This window comes from Carya illinoinensis, chromosome 14 (assembly GCF_018687715.1).
Source record: "Carya illinoinensis cultivar Pawnee chromosome 14, C.illinoinensisPawnee_v1, whole genome shotgun sequence".
Lineage (NCBI taxonomy): Eukaryota > Viridiplantae > Streptophyta > Magnoliopsida > Fagales > Juglandaceae > Carya > Carya illinoinensis.
Window position 1 is genome coordinate 30,013,363 of NC_056765.1, and position 16,864 is coordinate 30,030,226.

A 16,864-nucleotide genomic window follows, 5' to 3' on the forward strand; every position below is an offset into this window, starting at 1 on the left:
AAGGTTGTAGATCTCACGTATAAAAATGTGTTGAGTTGAAAAAAGTTGTGGGTTCAACGTGTAAAAAGGTTTTGAGTTGAGATGAGTTTAGTAATTTGAGAGTTAGATATTTTGATGTTAGACTCAGCTTAACATTAGATTGAACTAAGCTGAATTCAATTGAGTTTAACAATTAAACGGGGCTATGTTTATGGGGTTTTGGGAAAGGAGGGACAAAAAGTTGAAATAATATTATAATATAGTTTTTTAATATTATTTTTGTCTTAAAATTTAAAAAAGTTGAATTATTTTTTATTTTTTGTTTGAAAAATTGAAAAAATTGCAATGATTAATTTGAAAAAATTGTAATTATTAGTTTGAAAGTATTTATGTTTGAGTTATGTTTGGGAATGAGATGAGATGAGATGAGATGAGGATTTTGAAATAAAATTTTTTTCCAAACAAGCCCCTAGGGTAAGCAAGAATTTTGTTTCTAGTATATTGGTTAAAGCAACTACTTGCATTGTATTTATATTTTTTCCCTAGTTTGACTTTTTCCAATAAATTTCTGACTTGTTAAAGGGGATGTTTGGAAATAATTTCCATCTTATTACATTTCATCACATCTTTTTTTCTTCTCAAATATTATTCAAACACAAACACTTTCAAATTAATCATTACAACTTTTTAAAACTAATCATTAAAAATTTTTCCAAATTTGAAATAAAAAATTCAACTTTTTCAAATCTTAAAACAAAAATAATATTATAATATATTTTAATTTTATAATTTTTTATTCAACCTTTTCTCTTCCATTTTTCAAAATCTTATAAAATATCATAAGTCAAACTATTTCACTATTATTTACAAATTTTTCTTCTCATCTTATTCTCAAACATTCCCTAAGTTTGGAGTTTGGATGCACCCCCACCTAATATCTACAACACTTAAAAAAAAAAAAAAAGAAAAAGAAAAAAGCTCTTGGAACTTCACTAATGACCAAATAAACTAAGGGCATGTTAGGAGTTGCGTTGAAAGTTTTAAAAATGTTTAAATAGCTTTAAAAACATTTTAATTTTAAAAAAATTTTAATGGAAAAATTAGATTACTTGAATGTTACATATTAAAATATTTTTTAAAAAGATTGTCAGCAGGTGAAAATACTTATACAACTTTCAGATAATTATAACTTTTAAACTTTTAAGGATATAATCATAATCTTTAGAAAATCAAATGATCTTTATTTCTACATCAGAAAGCACTTTTTTAATTTATTTCCAAATAAATGTAATATATTTGAAAGTGTTTTAAATATATAATTATCAGTAAATAATTTTTTAATAGTATAACTTATTACTTAAATTATAAATTATAAATCTAAAAATTATAAATTATATTTTCCATCATAATGCTAAACATGGACTAATAAATTAATTAAGCTATCGGAAGTGCTCACCACCTCTCTAGAGGCGATATCCCACTCTACTTAAAAAATCCAAGATCTCTTCGTCTCAACAAAGAGTGGGGGTGGAGCTTTTGCTCCTCTCTCCCTCCTCCCCTCTGGCTTGTCCAGCTCATGTACAATTTATTTTTTACTAATTTTTTTTCTAGTTTTTCATCCAGATATAGCAAGGAGAAGCGCCAATCTACTACCTTTCAACCCTTATCAATCGCCACACACCGCACTGCACCGCAGGCCTCCTCAGTCGCCAATCTCTCTTATGGTGAAAACAAAACGCCAATCAGAGTTGTGCGTGAGCCACACGCGAGGCTCAAAACCGCGCGTGAGATCCACGCACCTCTATACCAAGGGGGCCTGTGTCACCATGCGTGCCATTTTAGGGGCCTGCAACCTCGTATCCTTTAGACTCAACCTTTCCTCTCTCTCCTAGCACGGCGCGTAGCTCCCACACGCCACCATTGTCCTGGGCATTCATCTGCCGGCACATTAATGCATCTTCAGTTTACTATCTCTCTACATTTTTACTTTCCTTAACCAAGGATCGTGAAAAATAGGTGGTGGAAGTCTCTAGCAACCAGTGCAAACCAACAAATTGCAACATACAACACTTCATTGCGACCTCCAATCACAGGTTTACAGTACATTTTCAGACTGCATCAAAACTACTTCAAGCAGCTTCCTCTTGTGGGTAATGCGTGAGCATCAAGTCATTGATCTTGGATTCTTATTTTTTTCTTTTTTTTCTTATGTTTTATTTACTGGTTTGGGATGAAGAATGGAGCTCCCACCCACTTAATTATTGAATTCTAAAACTGTTATTTTATCTATAACATACTAGCTTTAAAAAAAATTAATTAAGCTATGGGGTTAGGAAATCTTTGGGAGTGAATCCGCCGTATCCTGTGGTCGAAGGCACTTGAGAGGTAGGCCTGTATATTCACTTCATTATTAATTAGGAGGATAGATTACTTTTTAAAAAAAGATTTATTTAATGGTTTCATAATGACCCTATATTGAAGGTCATAACTTTAGCAAATTAATGGATTTTTTTTAATAAACTGAGCAACTTAATTAATTAAGTAAACGTCTTATTCAGCCATATATATGTATTGAACATGTGCAATGATCAGCAGTCATCGTTGGGTGTGCTCTTTAGATAAAATTCATCCGTTTGATTTTCTTTTCTTTTTTTATTCAAATTTTTTTAACATTTTTAAATATTTTTAAAAAATATAAAAAACTTAATATACTAATAATCAATTAATTAATCAATAAATAAAAGAAAAAATTAAAACAAATTAAATACATGATGAGCAGTCAAAATGAGTAGACAAAATAAAAGAGCAAAGTAGCATTATTCTATTTATTATTTGAATATCTGAACATCTTTTTATTTATGATAATTTATTTTAACGATAATTTTAAATAATTATAATCTTTAATTTCGGTCATTGCAATTATGAGATATCACTATACTATATATAACAAAATTTGTCTTTAAATTAAGTCTGCTTGCATGAAATCAAATAATCATTACTTGACAAATGAAAAATACACATGAATTTACATGAACTATAATTATAATTTTGTGATATATAATATACTACAAGATTACATATTGGTATATATATATATATATAAGACAGTTTAAAATTCAAGCAAAACAAGACTTTGGAAAGAAGAAGAAGAAGCAGAAAGAGGAAGGGGAGTAGGCAAAAGAGATCAAAATTTTTAAAGGAGAGAAGAAGATGAGAAAAAGACTCAAAGAACAAACAAATAGAACGATGGGGATCATCTCTCATCGATCATTCTATTCCGTCGAGCATACTTGACGTGATTAATTACTATGTATTATGGGTCGATCTCATTCGTTTCATCTCTTCAAAACTCAATACAGATCAATTAGTTGAACACAAAATTTTTGAAAATTTTAATCCTCGGATATATACATGATGAATTTTGAACTAATTAATTAATTAATTAATCCAGTTTGCAAAATCTCAAAGTTGTGTTTGACGAGCATATACTTAATTACTCCTGGTTTGGTTACTAAATATCAAATGATTTTATCTTATCTAATTTAATTTTTACAAATTTCTCAAATTTTTATATAAAATATAATAAATAATTTAACTTTTTTAAATTTTAAAACAAATTAATTAATATTAAAAAATTATATTATAACAATATTTTATTTAATTTTTAACAAAAATTTTTTTATCTCATTTCATCTGAACTGAATAACCAAACGATGCCTTAATTACGTATACTATAGATAAAATGAAAAATTCTATTTAGAGTATTAATAGTGGCTTAACCAAAGTCAAATTTTGGTCAAATTATAGTTAAATTGCTTAAAAATTTCCTACGCCAAACTTAATATTTCTATTTTAATTTTAGTTATTTCCTTTTCACTGATCAAATATAGCCAGTCCAAACTACTAGTTAAATAATATTTTATCCATAAAATAATCTTTTCACTTTTATCTTTATCGTGCGCCACATATGAAGAAACAAAATATCAATTACTGTTATTGAAACCTCCCAAAGCTTTTTCGGTTCTTTTTTTAAGGACTCTTATTCTTTTTTCTAGTAAATTTTTACTACTTGATGTTCATTGCCATGACAAATTCTTTTAATTGCATGATTTCTTTTTAACATCTGAATAAATTAACGAACATTTTTCAATTTTTCTGAATCAAGAAATTACACCAAACATATTTTGTTGTTTTTCTTTTTTTCTAGTACTGTCTTCCACTTTTTAGGTTTTTAGGTCGGCTCTGTATTGAAATTTTATTGGTCGAAACTTTAGATTGGGAGGATCCTGTACAGTAAAAATAGACTAGATAATCACTATTTGACTATGCAATGTTAATGAAAAGAAGGTAGCTAGGTTGGCCAGCTAAACACAAGTAATGCCGGCCACCTATTAATGCTGGTCCTTTCCTATACCGCAGTCCTATTCTAAGGCATATACGTAGCCCTACTTCATATGGTATCGTAATAGTCTTCTTGAATTCTTGAAAATGAATTATTTATTCTCTTAAAAAACATTATTGGTCTTGAATTTGGATATATACTAACTATATTATTTATCTATAATTAGTCAAAAAATGTGCTAAAAAACAATTTAAAAGAAAAATAAATATCATAAATACACAAAGATCACGTAAAAGTAAATTCATAAACTGATATAATTACTTGATAATATATATGTATAATATGATAGATTGTAAAATTACTTTTATTATAAAATATATCTAACGTACGTATTATATTATAAAGTCATATTAATATATATGATTACTTAATTTATGAGATCTATTTGTAGTAATAGATCTGTTTTGTTGCGTCTTATTTATTAAGAAGAGGATTAAGTTTAGCCACTCATATTTCAAGGGGTCAGAAGAGCCTATATATATATATATATCTGATCAATGATTAATTAACAATATTAATCATTCTATAAACCAATTGCCCTGAATTAAAGTGCATATATATGATATATATTAACCAGATTTAGGGGCTAATATTATCAAGAAATTATTAAAAAGAATAGGGTATAAGTAGTTGCTCTTAAATTAGCTAGCTTGATCAATTAAGCACAAGCTTGCTCTATATATACAAGGCTATATGCAATATGCAAGCCCCCTTAATTAATGAAAATACGTACGTACATATATATATATATATATAGAGTACTACATAAAAGAAAAATTACTACTCTTGAAGGTTAGAACTTTAGGCAGTACGTACAGTACTTGATCGTGTGTTGATCAGAAGCTGTAATTTAATTAATATCTACAGTTAGTTTGTGATCGGAATGCTGCTAGCTAGCTGCATGCATGGCTAGCTAGCTTGGTAGCTCATGAAGAGTAGTATAAATATTTTCACAGCAGATCGATTGATCTCCATCGATCATCTATATATGTGAATGACTGATCAGCAAGCTGGTCATCCATGCATGCAGCATGGAAGCCACAAAAACAGCCAGTTGCCTTCCATTTGGCATCGTATTCATCTGCATAGGCATCCTCGTTAATCTCATACAAGTATATACATATATATTGTATATATATTTACTTACTTCCACAAAATTTACAGGTTTTTTTTTTTTTTTTTTTAAATTATTTGCTTGCCTATGTACTACGTAATTTGGTGATCTCGTAGTACTACTCATGTTCATTTTTTAATTTTAGGTAATTGTTTTTCATTTTTATTACATGTATACTTATGCATGTTACTCCTTTCTCTATTTTATATGAGATAATTTATTTGGGCTGTTTTGCACAAATGCATATATAATTCATTTAGAATTCATGATATTTTAGTTATAAAAAAATTTATAAAAATAAATTTATAAACTGACATCGTGTGACTTTTATATACGTTAGATTACAAGGCTCGATTGATTAGTACGTAATTGGATTTCTTGTTTCATTTTTCTCTCATTTTGTTTGCTTATGTACTCTCAATATCCATCGATCTTTGTAATAATCAAAAATGTGTACCGGCCAGTTCATAAAAATATAAAAAATAAAGGATGAATTAGCTGGAGTTTTCTTGTTATTATAATATTACTCATGTGTGTGTATATTAGTTGTTGTTGAGTCATGAATATATATTAAATTTTCAGGCCACTTGCTTTCTGATTGTTCGACCTCTATCAAAGACTTTGTTCAGAAGGATCAATGGAGCTGTTGCAGAAATTTTGTGGTTGCACATCATTTGGCTCATGGACTGGTGGTCAGGAATCAAGGTAAGGCTATAGCTAGCTGGTAATCCAACAGATGTTTTAGAAGATGAAATTAATTAAGGTGATGATCGATATTGATAATTTCCTTCTATATGTAGATATATAGTGATCTGCCCATGATGCATGCATATATATATATATATACGTACTGATCATCGTCTATATATATATATATATATGGCTTCATGTGATGGAATCTTGTCACATATAATTAACTTGATAATTTATTTTATTTGAATTTAGCATGTTTTTAATTTTGATATCGATCATAATCTACTCATATTTGTAATGGCAATGAAAGTCTTAAGAGATATGATAAACAGTATAACAAAATTTTCAGTACTTTCTTGTACATTTTCCGTAAAACCCTCCCCGTAAATGTATCAACATGCACTACTATTTTTGTAAAACCTACGACAGTACTGGTACTCTAATTAGGGGTTGTTTGGCTAGTGAGATAGGACAGTATATATGAAAGTTGAATAAAATATTATTAGAATATTATTTTTTAATATTATTATTATTTTGAAATTTAAAAATATTGAATTGGGATTTAAAATGCTGAATTATTTATTATATTTTGTGTAAAAATTTAAAAAAATTATAATAATGAGATGAGATGAGATGATTGGATTGAGAGTATTTTTTAATCCAAATGGCCGGCCCCTAAGATATTGTTAAAGCATTTTTAAATGGGCTATATATGAATAGTTGGGTACTCATCATGTTATTGGATTATTAATTCAATTTTGCAGTTTTTGACACTTAGTTATAACTTCGATTTGCAGGTTCAATTATATACAGATGATGCGGATACTTATCGATTAATGGGTGAGCATGCAGCATTTGCATTTATACGATCTTTAATCAAATGATCTAGTTGTAAACATGCTCGATCTATCCACAGGAATAGAGTAGAATCTCTGTATATTTGCTCTGATACTATATAAAATCTTTACTTATTTTAAAAGTTTAATTTGATGGGAATATGTATATTTGATTATTTGTATTACATTATTAATAGAGCAGAATTCTAGATTTTCCAAAATATATAGCATCTCGAACACCCAGTACCAATAAAAAAAACATATATATATATATAGCATATCACCCGGTACCAATAAAAAAATCATATAGTATATAGTTGTATATAATTAAGCATGTATATATATAAGATAAATGTAAGAATCAATACATGAATCTTAATCCCTTTCTTGAAAAAAAAAAATGCTATTAATAATTCTTTGGTTTGGGTAATTTCAGGTAAAGAACATGCAATTCTCATGCCAAATCACATATGTGATGCCGATATACTACTGGTTTGGCTTCTAGCTCAGGTATACGTACGTACATGCAATTCTCATGCGTGCCAAATCATCAATACATGCAATTCTTCGTACGTACGTACGTCTTTGATCAAACGGTATATTATAATATATACATTGGTGTAATATTAATTATTCTTAAATATATAATATGTAAGCTTAAATATATATTATTGTACATGATAATTATGTAATGCATGTATATGAGTAATACTATATACAGTCTTATGTTGTGTAGTCTCATGTATTTCGTTTGAGAAATGGTGGGGTTGGCCGCTCCTATATATTTAAAAAAATAATTTTTTTAAGTATAGGTTTTTTCTCTTTACCCATTTTTCCTTTTTCTATAAAAATAATGTGTAGAATTTATACACTCTAAAACTATAAATATCATTAACCAATATATATATATATATATATATATACATCCCTTCCCCCGGATTTAATTTCCCTTATTTAACTCTACATGCATGTTGCTCTAATATTTACAGCGTTTCAATTGCCTTCGTAGTGCACTAATGGTTGTGAAGAAATCCTCAAAATATCTTCCGGTGAGTTTCCAAACACGCGCACGCGCGCGCACACACACACATATATATATATATATATATATATAAAAGATCGAGTACATCATCCACATTATTTAAATGGTTATAAGATTTGATTTGCTACGACTGGCCAGAAATAGAATTTTTCAATAATAAATATTTATCACGTTTAAAGTGCCACTAGAGTACTACTACTGGAGCTAAATCTATGTGCAGATCTATGGCTGGGCAAGTTGGTTCTTTGAGTTTATTTTTCTGGATCGAAGCTGGGAAAAAGATGAACAACACTTGAAGGTGTGACATGCTTTATCATTATTTATTAATAAACATGCAGTACTACTACAGCTAGGAATTTAATTTGTTTAATCCAAGGTATGTATATTAATTATTTGCTAATAAATCCTATATATATATATATTGCTGGATGGATATTGGTGGATCGATGCAGTCAAGTCTAGAGGGGCTGAAGGATTTTTACAGGCCATTTTGGCTAACCATGTTTGTTGAGGGAACTCGAATGACAGTAGATAAGCTTTTGGCAGCTCAAGAGTTTGCTGCTTCAAGAGGGTTGCCTGTACCTAAAAATGTCCTTGTCCCTCGTACCAAGGTTCATTCATTAATTTGATCGTATGCTTCTTTGAGATCAGATCATCAGAGTCCATTCATTCATTTTCTGAATTATTATTATTAATTATTAATTGCATGCATGCAAACTCATATATATATATATAAATATAATTTTTAGATGTTGAATTTTTGTTATTTTTATCAGGGTTTTGTTGCTGCTGTAAAACATATGCGATCCTTTGTTCCAGCTGTTTATGATGTTACCTTGGCTGTTCCCAAAGGCCAAGCAATTCCTTCCTTGGTGAGAATATTTGAAAGGCAACCTTCTGAGGTAATTAGTAACATGTCTTGATCGATACAAGATATCGTCGGATTGTGAAATTCTTTTTATTATAAAAGGTTTTATATCAAATCAAGTCAGTTTGTAACTTCATTTATGTAACATCTTTGCGTAGACCAGACACTTCTTAAATGTAAAATATATGAAAAGAAATGTTTAGTCTGCAAAGAAATCGTATAAAATTAATAAACTTATGATCTGACGTGATTTGATATAATACGTTAAATTGTAAAATTTCTATATATCTATGTTTAATGTTGAGTCACATTAGGTTGTAAATGTGTACTTTAGTTTATAGATCTAGAACTCCCGTTACTATTTCACATCTTTGTAGGTTAAGATTTACATAAAACGATATTCGATGAAAGAATTGCCAGAATCTAACGGTGATATTGCCCAATGGTGCAAAGATAGATTTGTGGAAAAGGTATGACTTAGATATCATGATCATCATGTTTTATTGTTCAATATGAAATCTTAACTTATAATTTCCACAGCCATCATGATCTTGTACCATGTTGAAATGATACTTGCAGGATGCAATGCTGGAAGAGTTCCGAGCTAAGGGTACATTTGGGGGCAAGCTGGAAATTCCCGATGGAGGCCCATCCTTGAAGTCACTACTTGTAAGATAACAAAATTTAGCTACCCTAATAATAGATCATGAAACATAAGAAAAATATAAAAATTTTATATGCAGACACTTTTACGTATTCATTATGTATTCTATTATTCTGATTAGCTGCATTACTTTTTTTAATATAAAATAACTGTTTTGACGAATTACATGAGTGGAGCGTGCAAAAAGTATGTAAAAGTGGCTTAATTAGGGCTGTGCATAAAAAGCTTGGACCCGATCCATCCGACAGACCCGACATGGGACCACCCGACTAAAGTCGGGTTCATCGGATCAATCCCAATCACGGTTAATTACAAACAATTATCGGTCGAAACCGATGACCCGATCAATCCCACTCTCAGTCTTATCCTCAAACCCTAACAGCCGTTCATCGTTGTCATTCACCACCCATTTGAATGTACCACCCATTTCAACGACAAGACACAATCCTTTTGATCTCCCTTATGATTCCTATGATCTACCTGGTTTGGCACCGTCTATTTTGTTGCCAAGGCGAAACCCTTTTGATCTTCCTTACGACCCAAATGAAGAAAAACCTGATCTCAAGGGAGACAGGGATGGAACCAGTTGTATATTGATTTTGTGGAGATGGAAACAGTTGAGAGGAGGGATGTTGGCCATGATGAGGTTGAGATAACATTGAGGCAAGTGGGAAACAATGCTAAAATGGATTCTGGCTTATCTGAAACCAGAGGGGTGGCTATTCCTCTGGAACTAAGTAACAACAAAATTCCAGATTACTCCAGACTGAAGAACTCTCCGTCGTCGCCGTCGAGTGATGCTTTGGTGGGGATTGAGGAAATCGCCGTCGAGAGACCTAGCCTTGGAGTGGGGGGTTTTTTTGGTTTGAAGAACGAATGTCGTCGAATGAGGAAGTCGCCGTCGAGTGATGGCTTGCGGCAAGCTGAAGGAGTGGCCGTCGTCCAAACCTCGTCGTCGAACGAAGGGTGAAAGCAGAGTTTTGTTTTGAAATGAAGTTGTTTGTCGAGGAAGGCTGGGTCACGGGGGAGAAAAGATACAAAATTACAATTTATGGCCTTTTGGTCATTTCAAATACTACCAGCGTGGAGGTGTGCCATGCGAATGGAATTTTGGGAGGGGAGGAGTAGGAGGAAGAGGGAAATGAGGGACGGACGATGTGCGAGAGGCAGAGTATGCAAAGCATGGCTGCGTGGGTCTGCAAATCAAATAAGAAGGTGAACTGATCGAAAGAAAGAAGAACGGGCTCGACCCGACCCGAAAATCCATGGTTCGGGTCGGTTCGGGTTGATGCTGCCTCATGCGTGGTTTGGATCGGATCAGGCCCAAATCTGATCGGACCGGGTCACTGTGCAGGCCTAGGCTTAATATAGCATAAATGAGAAAAATAATATTGCTCCACTTATACTAAAAAGTGATTTTTGGCAGAACTGGCACAAAAGATTCGAAAATTCTTTCTAGCATTCAAATGGTAAGATATTATGTTAGGGATGATGAAAAAAATGATGATGAGTAGAAATTTTTATTATAAAATATGTTCAAACTTATTTCTATTTACGTCCAAAGAAACTTTTACTTGTCTTAAAGAAAATACGTCTAAATGCAATTGCTTGATAAATATTATTGATATAACGTTTGAACATTACTCTACAATGTTTGAGCATTATTCTACGTGCATTTGAATTCATATGTCTGAATGATTTTTTATTATAAGAAAATTGTTTATTTATGACTAATTATTTTTTATTAAAATGACTAGTTTCTGTTAAAATGAATTTATTCTCGTCACAAATGCTCATTTTATTTTCTTATAATGAAATTGCTCAATAAAAATTACTTAAGATTTCATTCTTTTGCTTATTTTTTTTCCCCGGCTAATCTACAATTCTCTATCTTTTTTCTTTTGTTAATGATCTATGCTAATATATATATAAAAATTATAATATTACAGGTCTACATTACTTGTTTGTGTCTGTGTTGCGTGGGGATGTACAAATTCTGCCAAGCATTTTCCCTACTATCCACATGGAAAGGAAATGCCATTTTAGCTGGTGGATTGGCCATGGTGGTTGCCTTTGGCGATATCTTCTTTGAATACACAAAGCTGCCAAAAAGAGCTCTCATTGCTGCTGCTGCTAAAGCAAATATGAATTAATTAATTGCACTAAGAATAATCTTTGCTACCACATCACATGCATGCATGATATATATATATATGGCATGCATGCCACATGATCAAGTGTATACATTTTCCTGCATCTTGTTGAAATAATATGGATTTCCTTTATGTATGCTTTGAACAATTTATTATGTATTTGATAATATATACAATTATATCTTACATTAAATTAATGATAAATAGGATACTTTTTTTTTTTTTTGTCAAAAAAGTCAGGAGCCCATGTACATGAGGGATCCCTACCCCAAATATTATTAAGAAACCCTCACTTTTGGCGGAGGAATACCTTAGATACACAACCTCTGAAAAAAAAATCACTTCTCTCTAATAACAACCATTCCCAACCTATCCATACGAATCAAACCTCTAAGTCTTACAAACTCAAAATCCAACCCTACAAAATCTGTATTATCCCCAAACGTCCCCTTCTTCGCTAAAAAATCCGCAACCATATTAGCTTCTCGAAACACATGTCGAAACCGAGCATTAATCTCCCTAGATAACTCCTTTATCTCTTCCCAAAAATTCCAAAGAAACCAAAGTCTACATATTCCAGAAGCAAGCCAATTCATGATAACTGAAGAATCAGATTCTACCAAAACATTTTGTAAACCTAGATTTTTGCAAAGCCTTAACCCATCTAGCAACTCACGACATTCCGCAACCGTGTTTGTAGCAATCCCATAATGATGTGCAAACCCAGCAATAACTCTACCATTAGAGTCTCGAATAATACCCCCACCCCCTGCCTCACCCGGATTACAACGAGCCCCACCATCAACATTCAATTTAACCATACCCCTTGTCGGCAACTCCCACTTCACATAGGTAACTTTTTTTCCTTTTATAGAAGCAACTGGAATATTGAGCTCCTCCATAACTAAACGTTCATTGGCTCACAAGCTTAATCATCATTTAGTTTATATTCTAATACTTTTTCTCACACGAGCGTCAAAACTCTTTCTTAATTATAAGTAGTCGGAAATGTGATACTAATTAAAATCTGATACAATCGAGAAAAGAAATAATATTTATAGTTGTGAGTTTGTAAGCGCTGTGTAATTATTTTAAAAAAAGAAAAAAATTTGAAACTCACATAAAAAAAATTAATTTTTTAATAGTTTTAAAATAACTATATGATATTTATACATTTCATGATTATATGTAACAATACTCGACAAGTAAAATGTATCACATCAATCAACCTTGCAAATGACAAAATTTTAAAAAATTCAAGACAAAATATAATATTACATTTTCCAAATATGATAGCCATTATTATATTTCCTTAAAATTAGAATACCCAAAGATTTTGAGTGCCAGGATGACTCTGAAATAGGAAAAATTGGTGTCGTTTGTCTTTATATAACGAAAAATAGAGCCTTTTTATCTCTGCCAATCCAAAGGCAAAACTAAAATAAATTCTAATAAATGAATAAGAATAATATAGTTGCAAGCACAATTGTGCACTAATCTGTGCACCAATATGATGTGATTGGTCAAAAAGAAAATTTTATTGAAAACAGTATTAATTTAAATTTTAAGTATGAATAAATCAGTATTGGTATATAGATTAGTACGCGACTGTACTTGTATGTAGCAAAACTCAAATGAATATTCAAAAGCTAATACGAATAATATATAACACGTGACATGAATGATCAACACAATTTAGAGTTCGAGGTTACGATTACCATTGACTTTGGCCAACATGAAATCCCATGGAGATGCAAAATGGTACCCAGAGTTCCTTACTTTTGCCGTCTTTAGCCATCAAAAGATCCATGTCTTCTTCTAAGTTCTACTCGCAAAAACAGTTGAAATTCTATAGAAAGGCAGAAATTCTTCATTGTTATCAACTCAGATTCCGTACCCAAACGAAAAGTTTGAAGGTCCACCTGTTGAAGATTCTTATAGCGTCAGATTTTGTTTTCTTGAAAAGTGAAAACCCACCCCAAACAAAAGAGAAATTATAAATTCCTGATCAAACACTGCGAACTGCGTATATAGAAATACTAACCATTCCCGTCTGATACTAAGAAAATGGGGTCGTTGAAGAATTAGGTGGATGAGCTGGAAAAGGCGAGAGAGAAGGCGATACTGTACGTTAATGGAGTTCGTAAAGCTTTGCCTGATGGGTTGGCCCTTATGACTCTGCTCGAGCATCTCAGAGGTACAACTTGGTCTCCCAATATCGATTCTTTTGTGATTTGGTTTTGTTTAGTTTGTTTTATCTGGGATTTGGTCTTCCACATGACACGTTAGTTTCTTTTATCTGGCTGGCTTGAAAAATGTTGGAAAAGATATATGAGAAAGAGACACGAAAGTAATTAGTAACGTGTCTTGATCGATACGAGATATCGTCTGATTGTGTAATTCTTTTTATTATAATGTAATTTAATATAATACGTTAAATTATAAAAAATTTATATATCTATGTTTGATGTTGAGTCACGTTAGATTGTAAATGTGTATTTTAATTTATAGATCTAGTAGTCCCAGTTACTATTTCACATCTTTGTAGGTTAAGATTTACATAAAACGATATTCGATGAAAGAACTGCCAGAATCTGACGGTGATATTGCCCAATGGTGCAAAGATAGATTTGTGGAAAACGTATGACTTAGATATTATGATCATCATGTTTTATTGTTCATGAAATCTTAACTTATAGTTTCCACGGCCATGATCTTGTACCATGTTGAAATGATACTTGCAGGATGCAATGCTGGAAGGGTTCCAAGTTGAGGGTACATTTGAGGGCAAGCTAGAAATTCCAGATGGAGGCCCGTCCACTAATTGTAAGACAACAAAATTTAGCTACCCTAATTATAGATCATGAAACATAAGAAAAATATAAAAATTTTATATGCAGTTTGCGTATTCGTTATGTATTCCATAATTGTGATTAGCTGCATCATTTCTTTTTAATATAAAATAACTGTTTTGACTAATGATATGAATGAAGTGTGCAAAAAGTACGTAAAAATGATTAGATATAATATAACCTAGCAAAATAATATTACTCCACCTATGCCATAACAAATTTGATTTTTTATTTTTTATTTTAAATTTGTGACCCAAAAAAAAACTTATACTAAAAGTGATTTTTGGTGGAACTGCCACAAAAGATTAGAAAATTCTAAATGCATTTTCACTACAAGAAAAAGGGTCTAAATCGGTGATTTTAAGACTATTCTAAATGAAATTGCTCCTAATATTGATTATCAGTAGCAATTTAATTCTCGCCGCTCTGTTTTTACACTAAGGTCACGCGTGGGCCTAATTTTAGTTTTTGCGCCGATTATTAAACTAAAAGCAATGATCTACATCACTGCAATTAGAAAAATAATGTCGCGACGGGGGTCCCTTCTTCGCAACAAGCTCACGCGTGAAAATTAGCCAAGTTTTATTTTCCCCTCTCTTCTATTTTCCTCCTTCGCCATCCCGACTCCCACACCCAAGCCGATTTTCTTTCAATACCATTTTCGCATACCTGCAAATCCACCCACCCGAAGTTGTTAAGCCACTCAAAATTTGAACTTATTTGGTTTGTCCTTCTGCAGTTCTTGTGACCCATTGTTCCCGAGAGCATACGAAACCCATTTTCTCTGCCTCCATCTTAGGTTATCAACTAATTGGCCTTTATCCCCACTCGTTGCTTTCTAAAAAATGTGCATTTTTGGCTTGTAGAATAAAATTTTTCCTAACTGGTTGTGAAAGCTTGTCTGGCGTGGACGTATACAATGTGTTTTACTGATTTTTGGGGTTAATTTCTTACTGCTGCTTCCTGATTGACACCAGATTACATTTTCCCCCTCTGAGAGTAAATATATATATATATATATATGGATGTAGGCGTCGAGTAACTTGCCCTTGTTGACCTTAGCTGCTCCGGTTGTCTTCCTCAGCTACATTAAATTAATCAAATTCTAGTTACATCACTAATATTGACTACGATTATTTGCTGTCAACCATCTTAGAAAGCTACCCAAGGTAGGTATTGTGATAGATAGTGGTCCTTTTTTTTTTCAAACATGTTGATGGTTGATTGAATCAATGCCTACAAATGTTGTTGAACAAAGCAGAATTAGATAGGTTATAGGAAAAGTGAATACTTATAACTTTTTGTAATCAAAATACCCAAGTCAGATATAGGCCAGTTTGATAGCTCCTATTTAGAGCTTATATAGATTGGGGCAAAACAATAGAAATACTATTTTATTTCTCCTAAAAATTGGTTGATTTAATCTTAAAATAAATCTTGAAACCCACTGGCAAGACCAAGCTGTTTCATTATCTTAATTCATTAACAAAACTATAACTGCTGAAAATTTGTTTTGAGTCTATACCTATAACCCTGGAAACTAATTTCAACCCCTTCTGTTCTTCTTTGTCATTGTTCTAGTCCAACTTCAACACAACTTTCTGCAACAAAAATTTCTAAATATTTTTGTGCTAGAGATTGGAGACAACAAACATGTCTATGATGAAACTAAAAATGAAAAAAATGCTCTTAAAAGGCTACTTTTAAGAACTATACAAAAAAGTTCATATTTTTGGAAATCAGCCACTAATGTCTGCAACTGAATAATCCAAAGGTCTTTAGATAAGGGATAGTTTCAAGAATAGTGACAATCTACAAGGACTTTAATGGTAATTACAAAACAATATCCTCTGGGTTAAAAAGCTGTTTATAAATTAAAGAACTTCTCACTACTTAGTAAAAAATATGAAATGTGTGTTTGCTTATGTCTATGCTTATAGAGTAGCATTTAGGGAAACCTCCCTCACCGATATTTTCCTAGGTCCAGACTTCTCACACAGGCTAGAGGGAAAGGGAAATCAAAATAAGATATACTTTAAGACAGCTTGGTTTAACCAATCACATATAAGTATAGTAGTACTCGTTTATTTGAGGTAGTACTTGTTTATAGAATATAGTTTAAATTTTACTCTAGTATGCTGAGCACTATCTGTTTGGTAAAAGTTGGAAGTCTCATCTTTGGTCTCACTTTCCCTCCAGACAAGTAGCTAGATCGAGTTCAGGGGCTTTTGCCTTTTGGAGCTGAGAGTAAATATGCAGAG

General features: G+C 31.7%; 1 protein-coding gene across 3 annotated transcripts; it reads left to right on the forward strand.

Moving 5' to 3' along the window:
- Window positions 1-5,335: 5,335 nt before the first annotated feature.
- Window positions 5,336-11,955, forward strand: LOC122293444 (1-acyl-sn-glycerol-3-phosphate acyltransferase PLS1-like). 3 transcript variants are annotated; one of them, XM_043102023.1, is made up of 11 exons: window positions 5,336-5,493; window positions 6,078-6,200; window positions 6,986-7,028; window positions 7,461-7,534; window positions 8,014-8,073; window positions 8,287-8,364; window positions 8,519-8,677; window positions 8,843-8,968; window positions 9,312-9,404; window positions 9,514-9,603; window positions 11,548-11,955. In XM_043102023.1, exons 1-11 carry the CDS (start codon window positions 5,413-5,415, stop codon window positions 11,749-11,751), a joined length of 1,131 nt encoding a protein of 376 aa, XP_042957957.1. In that variant the 5' UTR covers window positions 5,336-5,412; the 3' UTR covers window positions 11,752-11,955. The 3 variants fall into 3 exon arrangements, with proteins under 3 accessions (XP_042957957.1, XP_042957959.1, XP_042957958.1); XM_043102025.1 differs by lacking the exon at window positions 9,312-9,404; XM_043102024.1 differs by lacking the exon at window positions 8,014-8,073.
- The last annotated feature ends 4,909 nt before the right edge of the window (window positions 11,956-16,864 follow it).

Coding starts and splice junctions, on each gene's coding strand:
- LOC122293444 (XM_043102023.1), top strand. CDS start 5,413: ATGGAAGCCACAAAAACAGCCAGTTGCCTTCCATTTGGCATCGTATTC. Junction 7,535..8,013: donor TGGTTTGGCTTCTAGCTCAG/GTATACGTACGT, acceptor TAATATTTACAG/CGTTTCAATTGCCTTCGTAG. Junction 9,604..11,547: donor CATCCTTGAAGTCACTACTT/GTAAGATAACAA, acceptor ATAATATTACAG/GTCTACATTACTTGTTTGTG.